General features: G+C 47.5%; 1 protein-coding gene and 1 long non-coding RNA gene across 4 annotated transcripts in view; one reads left to right on the top strand and one right to left on the bottom strand.

Moving 5' to 3' along the window:
- ADGRL1 (adhesion G protein-coupled receptor L1) overlaps positions 1-12,883 on the top strand; it is a 486,786-nt gene extending 473,903 nt beyond the window's left edge. For all 3 annotated transcript variants that reach the window (XM_063931701.1, XM_063931699.1, XM_063931700.1), the window contains one exon: positions 9,010-12,883. In XM_063931701.1, the coding sequence (XP_063787771.1) occupies positions 9,010-9,704 (695 nt within the window). In that variant the 3' untranslated portion in view covers positions 9,705-12,883. The remainder of the gene's footprint in view (positions 1-9,009) is intronic.
- LOC134936595 (uncharacterized) overlaps positions 11,013-17,354 on the bottom strand; it is a 27,667-nt gene continuing 21,325 nt past the window's right edge. The window contains exons 2-3 of the long non-coding RNA XR_010180522.1: positions 11,396-11,503; positions 11,013-11,095 (exon numbers count right to left, since the gene is read on the bottom strand). This is a non-coding gene — a long non-coding RNA (uncharacterized LOC134936595). The remainder of the gene's footprint in view (positions 11,096-11,395; positions 11,504-17,354) is intronic.

Raw genomic sequence — 17,354 nt, 5'->3', positions numbered from 1 at the left:
CCACATTATCAAATGCAGTCCTTTCGGTCACAAAGAAACAAGAGAGTACGAGGTGCGTCCTTTCTTGCCAGAGGTAAGGGCAGAGGGAAAAAGCTACACAACACAGCTAGTTCCCAGGAACAGAAGTCCTCCCCGGCCTCTACAAAATCCACCGCATGACGCTGGGGCTCCGCTGAGGGAGCCCGCCCCAGTGGGGGCACGTCTTTGAATTTTCAGCCACATCTGGGTTCACTCACAGGTGGATCCCTGGGCAATAGAAATTGTTTCTCAGGGTTACAAGCTGGAATTCGAAGAGGTGCCTCCTCGCCGGTTTTTCAAATCGGCCCTGCCGACTTCTCCCCCAGAAAGGGAGATAGTGATAAATGCAATTCACAAATTGTATCTTCAACAGGTGGTGGTCAAGGTTCCCCTACTTCAACAAGGGAGGGGATATTACTCAACCCTGTTTGTAGTCCCGAAACCGGACGGTTCGGTCAGACCCATTCTAAATTTAAAATACCTGAAACTATACTTGAAAAGGTTCAAGTTCAAGATGGAATCGCTCAGGGCGGTCATCGCCAGCCTGGAAGGGGGGGATTTTATGGTATCTCTGGACATAAAGGATGCATACCTTCATGTTCCCATATATCTATCCACCTCATCAGGCGTACCTGAGATTTGCGGTACAGGATTGTCATTACCAATTTCAGATGTTGCCGTTTGGCCTTTCCACGGCCCCGAGAATTTTCACCAAGGTAATGGCGGAAATGATGGTGCTCCTGCGCAAGCAGGGAGTCACAATTATCCCGTACTTGGACGATCTCCTCATAAAAGCGAGATCACGAGAGCAGTTACTGAACAGCGTGTCACTTTCACTGAAGGTGTTACAGCAACACGGCTGGATTCTCAATATCCCGAAGTCGCAGCTGGTTCCTGACCTTCTTGGGCATGATTCTGGATACGGACCAGAAAAGGGTTTATCTTCCAATGGAGAAGGCTCAAGAACTCATGACTCTGGTCAGGAACCTATTGAAACCAAAACAGGTGTCAGTGCATCACTGCACTCGAGTCCTGGGAAAGATGGTGGCATCTTACAAGGCCATTCCATTCGGCAGGTTCCATGCGAGGACCTTCCAATGGGACCTACTGGACAAGTGGTCCGGGTCACATCTACAGATTCATCAGTTGATCACCCTGTCCCCCAGGGCCAGGGTATCTCTCCTGTGGTGGCTGCAGAGTGCTCACCTTCTAGAGCAGGGGTGGGCAATTATTTCAGCTGGGGGGCCGCTTAACACTTCCAGCGAATATTCGAGGGCCACACACAAAATACTCAAAAAGAGATCCCTTTTTACACATTACGGCAGACAGCGTGCCCTTTTTACACATTACGGCAGACAGCGTCCCCCTTTTTACACATTATGGCAGACAGCGTGCCCTTTTTACACATTACGACAGACAGCGTCCCCTTTTTACACATTACAGCAGACAGCGCCCCCGTTTTTACACACTACGGCAGACAGCGCCCCCGTTTTTACACATTACGGCAGACAGCGCCCCCGTTTTTACACATTACGGCAGACAGCGTCCCCTTTTTACACATTACGGCAGACAGCGCCCCCATTTTTATACATTACGGCAGACAGCGCCCTCATTTTTACACATTACGGCAGACAGCGCCCCCTTTTTACACATTACGGCAGACAGCGCCCCCGTTTTTATACATTACGGCAGACAGCGCCCCCGTTTTTACACATTACGGCAGACAGCGCCCCCGTTTTTACACATTACGGCAGACAGTCCCTACCCACCTTTCCCCCCCCCCTCCCCTAAACCCATATTGCAGTTTTTAACTCCCCTCCCTCCCCACCCCTAAACCTATATGGCAGCTTAAGCAGTGATCCAGGGGCTGGCTGGACAGGGGGTTTACCTGTTTGTCACAGTGGCAGACGATCCCCGCTGTCCGATGATCCACGCTGCTGCCGGCCGGAGTCACTGCTGATGTGGCCTCTCCTGCTCCCACTCGCTGCCCGCCGCTTCTCCTCAGTGGCCGCCGCTTCCTCTCCTCACTGCCCGCCGCTTCTCGGCCGCCGCTCCTGCTCACTGCAGTGCCCGCCCCCGTGCCGCCCAGCGCATGATAACAGAGGAAATCCCGGTCAGCTGACCCTGTGACGTGACCGGGATTTCCTCAGCGGCGCCGCGTCTGAGAGCAGTGCAATGACAAGCGGCATGTCGGGCCGCTTGTCATTGCACTCTGGTGGGGCACAGCGGGCCAGGCAGGATCGGTCCGCGGGCCGCCTGTTGCCCTCCCCTATTCTAGAGGGTCGCAGGTTTGGCATTCAGGACTGGGTTCTGGTGACCACGGACGCGAGCCTCCGAGGTTGGGGAGCAGTCACACAAGGAAGAAACTTCCAGGGTCTTTGGTCAAGTCAAGAGACTTGTCTTCACATCAACGTCCTGGAGCTGAGGGCTATATACAACGCCCTTCGTCAAGCGGAGACCTTGCTTCGCGACTTACCAGTTCTGATCCAGTCAGACAACATCACCGCAGTGGCTCATGTAAACCGCCAGGGCGGCACAAGGAGCAGAGTGGCAATGGCGGAAGCCACCAGGATTCTTCGCTGGGCGGAAAATCATGTAAGCGCATTGTCAGCAGTGTTCATTCCGGGAGTGGACAACTGGGAAGCAGACTTCCTCAGCAGACACGACTTGCATCCAGGAGAGTGGGGACTTCATCAGGAAGTCTTCGCACAGATTGCAAGCCAGTGGGGACTGCCCCAGATAGACATGATGGCATCTCGCCTCAACAAAAAGCTGCAGAGGTATTGCGCCAGGTCAAGAGACCCTCAGGCGGTAGCTGTGGACGCCCTAGTGACACCGTGGGTGTTCCAGTCGGTCTATGTGTTTCCTCCTCTTCCTCTCATCCCAAAAGGTGTTGAGAATAATAAGAAAAAGAGGAGTACAGACAATTCTCATTGTTCCAGATTGGCCACGAAGGGCCTGGTATCCGGATCTGCAGGAGATGCTCACAGAAGATCCGTGGCCTCTTCCTCTAAGACAGGACCTGTTGCAACAGGGGCCCTGTCTGTTCCAAGACTTACCGCGGCTGCGTTTGACGGCATGGCGGTTGAACGCCGGATCCTAGCGGAAAAGGGCATTCCGGATGAGGTCATTCCTACTCTGATAAAGGCTAGGAAGGACATGACAGCTAAACATTATCACCGTATATGGCGAAAATATGTTTCTTGGTGTGAGGCCAGGAATACTCCTACGGAAGAATTCCATCTGGGCCGTTTCCTTCACTTCCTACAAACTGGAGTTAATTTGGGCCTAAAATTAGGCTCCATTAAGGTTCAGATTTCGGCCTTATCTATTTTCTTTCAAAAAGAATTGGCTTCTCTCCCAGAAGTAAAGACTTTTGTGAAGGGAGTGCTGCATATTCAGCCTCCTTTTGTACCTCCGGTGGCGCCTTGGGACCTTAACGTGGTGTTGAGTTTCCTTAAGTCGCACTGGTTTGAACCACTTAAAACGGTGGAGTTAAAATATCTCACTTGGAAAGTAGTCATGTTGTTAGCCTTGGCTTCGGCTAGGTGAGTATCGGAATTGGCGGCTTTGTCTCATAAAAGCCCCTATCTAGTTTTCCATATGGATAGAGCGGATTTGCGGACCACCTATTGTGGTGCCTGTGGCTACACGAGACTTGGAGGATTCCGAGTCCCTTGATGTGGTCAGGGCTTTGATAATTTACGTGGCCAGAACGGCTAGAGTCAGAAAAACATAAGCACTGTTTGTCCTGTATGCAGCCAACAAGGTTGGCGCTCCGGCTTCAAAGCAGACTATTGCTCGCTGGATCTGTAACACGATTCAGCAGGCGCATGTGACGGCTGGATTGCCGTTACCAAAATCGGTCAAGGCCCATTCCACTAGGAAGGTGGGCTCGTCTTGGGCGGCTGCCCGAGGGGTCTCGGCACTACAGCTGCACCGAGCAGCTACTTGGTCGGGTTCAAACACCTTTGCAAAGTTCTATAAGTTTGATACCCTGGCTGAGGAGGACCTCCTGTTTGCTCAATCGGTGCTGCAGAGTCATCCGCACTCTCCCGCCCGTTTGGGAGCTTTGGTATAATCCCCATGGTCCTTACGGAGTCCCCAGCATCCTCTAGGACGTAAGAGAAAATAAGATTTTAAACCTACCGGTAAATCTTTTTCTCGTAGTCCGTAGAGGATGCTGGGCGCCCGTCCCAAGTGCGGACTACTTCTGCAAGACTTGTATATAGTTTTGCTTACATAAGAGTTATGTTATTGTTTTCATCGGTCTCCGACTGATGCTATGTTGTTTTTTTCATACTGTTAACTGGTTAGTTTATCACAAGTTATACGGTGTGAATTATGTGGGCTGGTATGAATCTTGCCCTTGGTTTAACAAAAATCCTTTCCTCGTACTGTCCGTCTCCTCTGGGCACAGTTTCTCTAACTGAGGTCTGGAGGAGGGGCATAGAGGGAGGAGCCAGTGCACACCCATACCTAAAGTCTTTCTTAAAGTGCCCATGTCTCCTGCGGAGCCCGTCTATCCCCATGGTCCTTACGGAGTCCCCAGCATCCTCTACGGACTACGAGAAAAAGATTTATCGTAGGTTTAAATCTTATTTTTGCAGTCACGTTTGGGCGAAATTCTACCGAGACCCTTGAGTACGAGACCTAATCTCCCAGGGCTACCGGTTGGAGGTTCAAGTGCTCCCACCTCACAGATTCTTCAAGTCAAGCTTGCCAGCTTCACCTGTAACAAGGGCTACCTTGCAGGAAGCCATTCAAAGCCTGCAGCGCATGCAGGTTATTGTTCCAGTTCCACCTCTACTTCAAAACAAAGGCTTTTATTCCAGCCTGTTCGTGGTGCCGAAACCGGACGGTTCGGTTCGACTGATTTTGAACCACAAGTCTCTAAACCCGTACTTATGGGTGTTCAAATTCAAGATGGAGTCTCTTAGAGCGGTGGTTTCTGGCCTGGAAGAAAGGGAGTTCCTGGTATCCCTAGATATCAAGGATGCATACCTTCACATCCCCATATGGCCACCTCATCAGGCTTACCTCAGGTTTGTACTAAAGGAAGATCACTTCCAGTTCCGGGCCCTACCCTTTGGTCTCTCCATGGCACCAAGGGTGTTCACGAAGGTGATGGTGGAGATGATGCTCCAGCTCCGTTTGATGGGAGTGAACATAGTTCCATACCTGGATGATCTCCTCATAAATGCAGTGTCCAGACCACATTTGTTGGAAAGCATCGACCTGACTACGCGGCTGCTCAGGAATCACAAGTGAATTCTCAATCTACAGAAATCCCAACTGGAACCTTTGCAGATGCTTCAGTTCCTGGGGAAGATACTGGACACAGTGTCTCAGAAGGTGTTCCTTCCTATGGGCAAGGCACGGACAATTCAGTCAGTGGTTCACTCCGTTCTGAAACCAACCAAGGTCTCCGTGCATCTTTGCATACGCCTCCTGGGAAAGATGGTAGCCTCATACGAGGCAATTCAATATGGAAGATTCCATGCCCGTCCATTCCAGCTGGATCTACTGGACAAGTGGTCTGGATCACACCTGCACATGCACCAGAGGATACTCCTTTCACCAAAAGCAAGGATTTCCCTGTTGTGGTGGTTGCAGATCTCCCACCTAGTGGAGGGTTGACACTTCGGAGTTCATGTTTGGATTCTGTTGACTAAGGATGCGAGGAACCGCGGTGGGGGTACGGTGACCAAGGGGACCCAGTTCCAAGGACGGTGGTTGCCTCAGGAGGCTTCCATTCCATAAATATTCTGGAGCTCAGAGCGATTTACAATGCCCTTCTACAGGCCTCTTCTCTCCTTCAACATCACGCTATACAGGTCCAGTCGGACAACACCACAGCTGTGGCGTACATAAACCGACAGGGAGGAACAAAAAGCAGGGCCGCAGTGCGAGAGGTGTCCAAGATATTCCTCTGGGCGGAATGCAACGCCAGGGCCATGTCGGCCATATATATTCCAGGAGTGGACAAATGGAAAGCAGATTTCATCAGCAGACACAATCTGCACCCGGGAAAAATGGGGCCTTCACCCGCAGGTGTTTCAGTTTTTGATTCATCAGTGGGGCTGCCCGCAAATCGACATGATGGCTTCTCGGCTCAACAGGAAGCTGCTGCTTTATTTTTCCAGGACGAGGGATACTCGGGCCGCAGCGGTGGATGCTTTGACGACGCCGTGGGTTTACCGGTTGGTCTACCTGTTCCCTCCAATTCCTCTCATTCCCAGAGTTTTGAAAAGGGAAAGCGTTCAGGCGATTCTGATTGCCCCAGATTGTCCTCGCAGGGCCTGGTATGCGGAGCTCCTAGCCATGTCCCTTTGAAGAGCCCTGGCCTCTGCCACTTCAAGAAGATCTTCTGCAAGGGCCGTTCGTCTATCCAGACTTACTGCGACTACGTTTGACGGCATGGAAGTTGAAAGGGAGATTTTAGCCAGGAAAGGTCTTCCCGGCAAGGTTATCTCCACTATGGTTCAAGCCAGGAATATGGTCACGTCAAAACATTACCATCGCATATGGAAGAAGTATGTTTCTTGGTGTGAGGTTGGACAGTATTCTACTTGGCTTTTCATCTAGGTTGTTTCTTACTCTTACACTTAGGCTTCATCAAGGTTTAGATCTCGGCCTTGTCTGTCTTCTTCCAGAGACAGTTGGCTGTTATCCCAGAAGTCCAGACGTTCTTGAAGGGTGTCCTTCGTATTCAACCACCCTTTGTGCCTCTCACGGCGCCATGGGATCTCAATTTGGTTCTGACCTTTCTCCAATCGGACTGGTTTGAACCTTTACACATGGTGGACATGAAGTATTTGACATGGAAGACATGTCATGTTGTTGGCATTGGTCTCTGCGAGGCGTGTTTCAGAGTTACGGGGCTTGTCCTGTAAGAGCCCTTATCTGGTGTTCCACAAAGACAGAGCAGTGCTCAGAACTCGCCCGCAATTCTTACCCAAGATGGTGTGAGCATTTCACATCAATCAGCCGATAGTGGTTCCTGTGGTGTCTGAAACGTCTGTTACGCCAAAGTCCTTGGACGTGGTTCGGGCTTTGAAAGTTTATGTCCGAAGAACGGCTCGTCACAGGAAGTCTGAGTCGCTTTTTGTTCTCTGTGATGCTACCAAAATTGGTTGTCCTGCTTCTAAGCAGTCAATTGCGCATTGGTTCAGACTTACGATCCAACAGGCTTACTCTTCAGCAGCTTTGCCGAGGTCTGTTCAGGCCCACTCCACGCGGCCGGTGGTTCTTCCTGGGCAGCTGCCCAGGGTGTCTCGGCTTTACAGTTATGCCAAGCTGCTACTTGGTCCAGTTCGAATGCATTTGTTCAGTTTTACAAGTTCGATACCTTGGCTACAAAGGACCTTCAGTTTGGTCAGTCGGTTTTGCAGCACTCTCCCAACCGGTCTGGGAGCTTTGGGACTTCCCCATGATACTAGACCATCCCAGTATCCCCTAGGACGTTAGAGAAAATAAGAATTAAATACCCACCGGTAATTCCTTTTCTTGTAGTCCGTAAGGGATACTGGGCGCCCAACGTTGTGCTTCGTTATTTCTGCAAGTGTTGTTCTTGTTTGGGTCTGCTGTTGCTGTCCCTATTTTCAAGTTGTGGTTAGTGTTGCTATCCTCTTGTTATTTGTGTGCTAGTTCATTTCTCATCACTTTCTTGTCTATTTTCCTCCTCTCAAAGTATGTCCGTCTCCTCAGGCACAGTTTTCCTAGACTGGGTCTGCGGGAGGGGCATAGAGGGGAGGAACCAGCACACTCTGAAGAAATTTATAGTGCCAGGCTCCAATGGACCCCATATACCCCATGATACTAGACCATCCCAGTATCCCCTATGGATTATGAGAAAAGGAATTACCGGTAGGTTAAATTCCTATTTTTTAAGGGGTTGAGACCGTATAACCGGCGACTGGGATCTCGGCAGTCAGCATCCCGATGCCAGGATCCCGTCCGCAGAATGGCGGCGGGGGTGGGGAGGGGGGGGGGGGTTGAGCACAACGATGCCCCTTGCCGGCTCGGTGCACAGGTTCTATTCCCACTCTATGGGTGTCGTGGATTAATCCCTTCTAGTCGGCATGGTGAAGCTTCGGGATGCAGGGGGAGTTATTGTGACCGATGGTCACATATCTACATCCCCTTTTTAAGTAACTTTACATATTAACTTTCAAAACTCAGTTCAGTTCAGATTTTTTATATTTTTATGAACATGCGTCCTCTAATGTTGTGTAGGTGATGGCATTGTTCCTTTCTCCATTCCATTCCTAAATACTCTACTCCGGGTGTGTTAAACAAACCAATATGTTACCAGACTTAAGGACCTGATTTATCAAGCCTTGGAGAGTGATAAATTGCACGACGATAAAGTACCAACCAATCAGCTCATAACTGTCATTTTTCAAACACAGCCTGTAACATGACAGTCATGGGCTGATTGGTTGGTTCTTTATCACTGTGCAATTTATCACTCTCCAAGGCTTGATAAATTTGGGCCTTATTTCCTACGGAGCTGTATCTGATGCGTTCTCCATTCTTCATGTAGAAAAGATTCTGCCCAAGGTGGCAGTCACACTAATTTGAATTTTCAGTGTATATAGGGGGTAATTCCAAGTTGATCGCAGCAGGAATTTTGTTAGCAGTTGGGCAAAACCATGTGCACTGCAGGGGAGGCAGATATAACATGTGCAGCAAGAGTTAGATTTGGGTGGGTTATTTTGTTTCTGTGCAGGGTAAATACTGACTGCATTATTCTTGCACTGCAATTTAAATTTCAGTTTGAACACTCCCCACCCAAATCTAACTCTCTCTGCACATGTTAAATCTGCCTCCCCTGCAGTGCACATGGTTTTGCCCAACTGCTAACAAAATTCCTGCTGCGATCAACTTGGAATTACCTCCATAGTGTTGTCAGACTTGCTGTATAAGTGAGACAGGAATAAAAATGTGAGCAGCGGTCACTAATTGTCATCATCATTTCTCCTACAGAACATACCTTAAGCCGAGATCCATGTGGCAAGGACCCACTCCCACCTCTTCCACTGAACGGTAACTTCAATAACAGCTATTCTCTCAGAGCTGGAGATTTCCCCCCTGACCCTTCCAAGCTGGGAGAAGGTGGGGGGCGGCGCAACATTGCGGATGCCGCAGCCTTTGAAAAGATGATAATTTCAGAGCTTGTGCATAGCAACCTGCGTGGCAAATCACACGCAGGGAACACAGACACGGGAGATGAGGAAGTGACGTCAGGGGCCATTGCAGAAGGTGGAGAGGTTCCTACACTGGAGATGGAGCGCATGTACAAAGCATTGGAGGAGCCACTTCTCTTACAGAGAGCTCAGTCTATCCTGTACCAGAGTGATCTGGAGGAGTCTGAAGCCGAGGCAGCCCCCCGTGACTCACCCAATCGTGACTCACTCTACACAAGCATGACCAACCTCAGAGACTCTCCTTACCCAGACAGCAGCCCCGAACCGTGCCTGCCATCATCTGGGGAAATGCTGCCGTGCCACCAAGGTTTACCCCCACCTACGGGGGCAGATGCCATGTACTTCCCTGGCCGGCTGGGTTCAGTGCCCAGAGGGCAGTTGCAAGCTTTCTACCAGATGCCACAGGGGTTTCTGGGTCTGGAAGGGTCAGTGCCCGAGGGCGACGGGCAGATGCAGCTCATCACCAGCCTCTGAACTTACTCGCCCACCCCTGTCGCCAACCCCATTATTCCCCTGCAAAAAGAAAAAAAGTTACTGCCTTCCCTCTCCATTTCAAAAGAAAGCAGGGCCAGATGGGAGGAAGGGGTATCTATATAGGGGCAGATACTGCCTGGGGTAATGGACAACTGGTTTTGAAGGCAGGTAAAATATTGGACTTCCTCTTGATTGCTAGTGTCTATTTACAATCTGTGTACATTGTTTGGGGTACCACTGGCAGGTAGGGGTTTGGGTGCCAAAAATATACTTCTTGAAACAGAACAATCTACCCCCGGAACATCTAGAAGATCCAGGTTTGGTGCTGATATTTACAGTATTGTTACAAAGCCAACATAAACACAGAATGAGAAGAGACAGACAGGGGTAGTGATTACACTATAATAGTTGTGGGCCACCCTTTAGAAATACCAGCTGTCATCAAATGATGCAAGCAATGAGACTCCCTGATACGGGATTACCCGCAAGTGCTGTATAAGTGGTGCCAAACAGCCTCTGGGTCCTGCTGAGCAATGAGAAAATAGACGTCAGCAGTTGCCTAAATTTGTGAAATTTGCATTTGGATTTTTGTAAGGTCACAGGTTATAAATCTCACTCCCATAAAAAAAAAAAAAAAAGTGGCAGACAATGGAAATTGAACCAATGTGAAAAAGTTTATTACTTTTTCAGAAAGTGCTGCCTTCCGTTCACCACTGAACTTCTTCCTTGGGCCGCCTTCTCTTCACACCCAAACCCCTCTGCCTGCCCCAAAGACAGGATAAGAGACTTTTTTATCAATTCAGACAAGACAAGTATGTGATTCTCATAAGACAAGGAAGAGGAACGTACCAGGGAGATAGTAATGGCTATGGGGAAGATGGCAACACAATTTAACAATGATATGTGAAAATGAACTTACAGCTGCCCTGCATACTCTTTCTTTAAGCACAAAACACCCCCTGCCTCTTTTACTGAGGACAATTGGAACTCTTATAATGGGGGAAGCGAGTGTCCTTTCCGACTACTGTAAATAACGAACTTCTAAACGGGGGAAGGGAGAGATGAGGGGAGACGCCTACACCCTTCCCTAAACAAATATCAGAGGTGCGGAAATGGTCAGTAGGGGGCATTTTTTATTTGTGTGTTTACCTTTTGCAATGTTTCTTTATTTAGTACGGGCACTTTGCCGTACTATCTGTCCATTTTACCACAGGATCATGGGTGATCCTCTTCGCCAGTCCCAAAGATTCCACCTTGTGTCTCCAGCTACCTTGCAGTTTCTTTTTATGTTTTATGTTTGGTTTTTTTACCATCTTTGTCTTAATTTATTTTACATTTGCATGTAGAGATCCATAATTGTGTGGGCTCCTCATATTTGATTATCTACCTGTCTGAAAAGAAAACAAACATTAGCACTCAGTGATGATTGAAAAGTCATCAAGACTTTATATAACAAAGTATAAAAGATGTGTACTGGTAGGCTGTAAGGTCTGGGGATGATACAAGAACAAAATGGGTGGTAACACGAAATTCTGGCACTAGAACAAAAGTAAAGGAGAAGTAATCCTGTAGAATCTGTTAAACAAAAACATAGATGTACCGGCCCTTTGCTGCTATACGTAGGCCATGAAGTACAGGGAACAGTGCAATAAGGCATTACATTTGAGGGTGCATTGTAACAATCATTTTACCTGCCCCTGTGGTGCCTCAATCTGAAGTGAAGGTTGATGTTGGCCACTTTGTTCTCACTACAGGTTTTGCTGGGCGTTTGGTTACATTCCTGTGGTTGCTGCACACAGCTAAAGCCAAAACATATATACAATCATATATTTGCGTTATGTTTGCTCTATACAGATCTAAATAAATAGATTTATGAAGTGTAGAAGTTGCCATATTAAAGAGTCTAGGTACAGAGGTGGAGGCTGGAACATTGCAAGGTGCAGACTCTGTGAGTTTTTGTCTTTCTAGCAGTGATAATAATGGTGTTGCGTCTCCAGACGTAATGTTGTTCGGTTTTCTCCAGTGCTAGAACTCCGTGTCGTATGGCATAGTTGCTTTTCTTGCACACAACTGGACATCTTTCACACAAGGTTCACACAACAAAACTCCTGCTTAATGCCTTCAGACCCAATTAAGGGACTAATTAGCATTTTGGCACGTTCACCGGGAAAACTCTGTGTTATAGGTGGGCAGCACTACATCATGTGTTCTTACTACTCTGCTAATCCGCACTATAAAGCCTGTTTCCAGTCAGGCCACAAATCTCTTTCACATTGAGCTGTAATCGTGAAGTCACTTCGAGAAGCTTCTGTGCAATGCAGCTGGGAAGCCGTTGTGCTGCACTGCCACACAGTGACAAGAAGTGTCCTGCACATATATTTTCTGTAATGTTTAGACAGAGACACAATTCCACTGACTGCCAAGATGGCTTAAGAAAAACCTATTTGCATGTCGCCCCAGGCACAATACAGCACTTATATAGACTATTTTTGTCAATTATTTCAAAGGCTCTATGAATATAAAGATGTTATTTATGAAAAGCCCTTTGTGAAATGGGTTTAAATGACCACTATAGATACTAATGTAAAAACCTCAAACACGGAAGGGAAAAAGTTAAATGGACCATTAAGATGAACACCTCGACAGAGGTAGACACCTGACCCCTCACAGGGGATCATTGTAATGGAGGGACCTTCTAATGTATAGATGTTTAGGTTCAAGGAACTTTCTTTTGCCGCATTAGAGAGAGACGGCATTGTATCAAAGAACAGATAGGAACACATCTGTGGCACATTAATTACGTTCCGTACACACGTATGTCATCACTTTCTGCTGTGTCGCTGTCTTTTGCTGCCAAACCCCACCTACCCACCCCCTGAGTCTGACATGAGAAAAAGGGTTAAATACCTCTCCGCCACTCCTCCTCTCTCTCCCTCCTTCATTTTCTTTTTCATATGCCAAAACCAGAAATGGGTCGAACGCCATTCTACAAGCGAACAAAACTAAAAAAAAAAAAAAAAAAAAGAGTACGAAAGACTGAACATGATATCGTACATAGAAAAAAATCTACAAAAAAAAAGGCTGAAAAAAAATTATGATGAAAAATAAAGTTAAAAAAAAAATGAATATCGCAACTTGTGGAGTGAAAGAAACACACCAATAAAACATTTTGATTTCTGGATGGTTGTCATTATTGCGTAGGTGACACGTAAAAATGTTTTGGGATTTTTTCTTTTTTGTCTCTTTTGTTTCTGTAATTATAACAATACCGGTAATGGAACTGTGTTCCAAGAAACATTTCACATACTGTAACATGAATTACATTGTAAGGATTTGGAGCCTAATTCAGAGTTGATCGCAGCAGCAAATTTGTTAGCAGTTGGGAAAAACCATGGCCCTCATTCCGAGTTGTTCGCTCGTTCTTTTTCATCGCATCGCAGTGAAAATCCGCTTAGTACGCATGCGCAAAGTTCGCACTGCGACTGCGCCAAGTAACTTTACTATGAAGAAAGTATTTTTACTCACGGCTTTTTCTTCGCTCCGGCGATCGTAATGTGATTGACAGGAAATGGGTGTTACTGGGCGGAAACACGGCGTTTCAGGGGCGTGTGGCTGAAAACGCTACCGTTTCCGGAAAAAACGCAGGAGTGTCCGGAGAAACGGTGGGAGTGCCTGGGCGAACGCTGGGTGTGTTTGTGACGTCAACCAGGAACGACAAGCACTGAACTGATCGCACAGGCAGAGTAAGTCTGGAGCTACTCTGAAACTGCTAAGTAGTTAGTAATCGCAATATTGCGAATACATCGGTCGCAATTTTAAGAAGCTAAGATTCACTCCCAGTAGGCGGCGGCTTAGCGTGTGTAACTCTGCTAAATTCGCCTTGCGACCGATCAACTCGGAATGAGGGCCCATGTGCACTGCAGGGGCGGGGGGGGGGGGGGCAGAGATTTAACATGTGTAGAGAGAGTTAGATTTGGGTGGGGTATGTTCAAACTGAAATCTAAATTGCAGTGTAAAAATAAAGCAGCCGGTATTTACCCTGCACAGAGACAAAATTACCCACCCAAATCTAACTCTCTCTGCAAATGTTATATCTGCCCCCCCCCCCCCCCCCCCAGCAGTACACATGGTTTTGCCCAACTGCTAATAAATTTGCTGCTGCGATCAACTCTGAATTAACCCCTATGAGCGGGATGTATTGGAGTACGAGATCGCCAGTCGTGCGGAATGCTGGCCGATCTCTGGCTTTTTTTTTTAAAGGGGCATTTATTTATAAGGCATGGTTTTGCCTTGTAAATAATTGCCCCTTTAAAAAAACATCCAAGATTAACCGGCTTTCCACACGTCCGGCGATCTCGTACTCCATTAAATCCCGCCTCATATATTTCTTCTGTTAAGCTAATGGTTATTTAATGAAGCATCCACTAGCTTTATATATTATAACTCTATGCAGAATATGGTAAAATTGTATTACAAATAGTCCACTCCTATCATCCACATTCCTTTCACATCCCATGGAAGCCAAGCCTGTAAGATAAAAGACTCTGCATATTCAACAAGTCACAATGGTGGTAGGAGAATATACAGAATTACTAGCTGGCTGGTTCCTTCCAGCCATAGGGGGAGATGCACTAAGCCTTGAAAGTGATACCTTTCACAGTGCTAAAGTACCAGCCAATCAGCTCCTAAATGCCACGTCACAGGCTGGATTTGAAAAATGATAGTTAGCAGCTGGTTGTCTGGTACTTTATCACTGTGCTATTTATCACTCTCCACGGCTTGATAAATGGGGGCCCTAGTGTCTCCTATCAGGCTTGTATAACTTACTATGCTCATATTCACTCAAAAGGGCATCTTCATGCAAATATTCTACCATACAGTATGTAACACTTTCACTACTGCAAAATGTTTATAACTGATTTTACAAATGCCATTTCTTAAACCAGAGTTTATCAGTATAAAGCGATTATGAAACTCTAGTACAGATCACAAGGGGTTGCCCACATGTTACCCTGAGACATCCCGCTGGCTGGACATTGCTGTGACTGGGAATTCTTAACCCTTTAAAAAGCCAACAGACAACCAAGAGTCTTATTATAAAAGGGATGTATTATGCCTTAGAGAGAGATAAAAGTACCAACCAATAAGCTTTTAACTGTCATTTTTCAAACACATACTGTAGCATACAGTGCATCCGAAAAGTATTCACAGCGCTTCACTTTTTCCACATTTTGATATGTTACAGCCTTATTCCAAACTGGAATAAATTCATTTTTCCCCCACAAAATTCTACACACAAGGGGGGTCATTCCGACCCGATCGCTCGCTGCAGTTTGTCACAGCGCAGCGATCGGGTCGGAACTGCGCGTGCGCCGGCGCATGGCAGCTTTCGTTACCCAGCGATCGCCTCTGAGACAGAGGCGGTCGCTAGGCGGGAGGGGGCTGAACGGCGGCGTTAAGCCGCCGTTTAGGGGGAGCAGTCCGGCCAACGCAGGCGTGGCCGGACCGTTGGGGGGGGGGGGGGCGGCAGCTGCGTAACGTCTCACGCAGCTGCTGCGGCCAGCGGGAGCGACAAGCAACTCCTGGCCAGCCGCAGGAGCTGCGCTGGCCGGGAGTTACTTCTCAAATACAAAGGCATCGCCTCTCTGCGATGCTTTTGTATTTGTGCGGGGGGGCCGGCACTGACATGCGGGGCGGGCTAGCCCTGTGCTGGGCGTCCCCCCGCATGTCTGAGTTTACGATCGTAGCTGTGCTAAATTTAGCACAGCTACGATCAACTCGGAATGACCCCCAATACCCCATAATGACAACGTGAAAAAAGTTTTTTTGAGATTTTTCCAAATTTCTTAAAAATAAAAAACTAAGAAATCATATGTACATAAGTATTCACAGCCTTTGCTCAATACTTTCTTGATGCACCTTTGGCAGCAATTACAGCCTCAGCCTTTTTGAATATGATGCCACAAGCTTGGCACACCTATCTTTGGGCAGTTTCACTCATTCCTCTTTGCCGCACCTCCCAAGCTCCATCAGGTTGGATGGGAAGCGTCGGTGCACAGCCAGTTTCAGATCTCTCCAGAGATGTTCAATCGGATTCAAGTCTGGGCTCTGGCTGGGCCACTCAAGGACATTCACAGAGTTGTCCTGAAGCCACTCCTTTGATATCTTGGCTGTGTGCTTAGGGTCATTGTCCTGCTGAAAGATGAACCGTCGCCCCAGTCTGAGGTCAAGAGCGCTCTGGAGCAGGCTTTCATCCAGGATGTCTCTGTACATTGCTGCATTCATCTTTCCCTCCATCCTGACTAGTCTCCCAGTTCCTGCCACTGAAAAACATCCCACAGCATGATGCTGCCACCACCATGCATCACTGGTTTCCTCAAAACATTACTCCTGGCATTCACGCCAGATAGTTCAATCTTTTCAATCTGGCAAACTCCAGGCGGGCTGCTATGTGCTTTTTACTAAGGAGTGGCTTCCGTCTGGCCACTCTACCATACAGGCCTGATTGCTGCAGAGATGGTTGTCCTTCTGGAAGGTTCTCCTCGCTCCACAGAGGAATGCTGTAGCTCTGACAGAGTGACCATCAGGTTCTTGGTCACCTCCCTGACTAGGGCCCTTCTCCCCTGATCACTCAGTTTAGACAGCCGGCCAGCTCTAGGAAGAGTCCTGGTGGTTCCGAATTTCTTCCATTTACGGATGATGGAGGGCACTGTGCTCATTGGGACCTTCAAAGCAGCAGATATTTTTCTGAATACTTCCCCAGATTTGTGCCTCAAGACAGACCTGTCTCGAAGGTCTACAGACAATTCCTTTGACTTCATGCATGGTTTGTGCTCAGACATGCACTGTCAAGTGTGGGACCTTATATAGACAGGTGTGTGCCTTTCCACATCATGTCCCAACAACTGAATTTACCACATGTGGACTCCAAAATTAGCTATAGGAACATCTCCAGGATGATCAGTGGAAACATGATGCACCTGAGCTCAATTTTGAGCTTCATGGCAAAGGCTGTGAATACTTATGTACATGTGATTTCTTAGTTTTTTTATTTTTAATAAATTTGCAAAAATCTCAAAAAAACTTTTTTCACGTTGTCATTATGGGGTATTGGGGGTAATTCCAAGTTGATCGCAGCAGCAAGTTTGTTAGCAATTGGGCAAAACCATGTGCACTGCAGGTGCGGCAGATATAACATGTGCAGAGAGCGTTAGATTTGGGTGGGTTATTTTGTTTCTGTGCAGGGTAAATACTGGCTGCTTGATTTTTACACTGCAAGTTAGATTTCAGTTTGAACACACCACACCCAAATCTAACTCTCTCTGCAAATGTTATATCTGCCCCACCTGCAGTGAACATGGTTTTGCCCATTTGCTAACATATTTGCTGGCTGCGATCAACTCAGAATTACCCCATTGTGTGTAGAATTTGGAGGAGAAAAATGAATTTATTCCATTTTGGAATAAGGCTGTAACATAACAAAATGTGGAAAAAAGTGAAGCACTGTTAATATTTTCCGGATGCACTGTCGCAGTTAGGATCTGATTGGTTGGTATTTTATCTCTCCGAGATTTGATAGTGCAGCGGCAGTGATGTCAAAGAACAAGAAATAACCACCAGGTCCTACAGGCAGCAGGACTTTTCAACAGC

This window comes from Pseudophryne corroboree, chromosome 6, assembly GCF_028390025.1.
Source record: "Pseudophryne corroboree isolate aPseCor3 chromosome 6, aPseCor3.hap2, whole genome shotgun sequence".
NCBI lineage: Eukaryota > Metazoa > Chordata > Amphibia > Anura > Myobatrachidae > Pseudophryne > Pseudophryne corroboree.
This window is presented reverse-complemented; position numbering and strand designations above follow the sequence as displayed.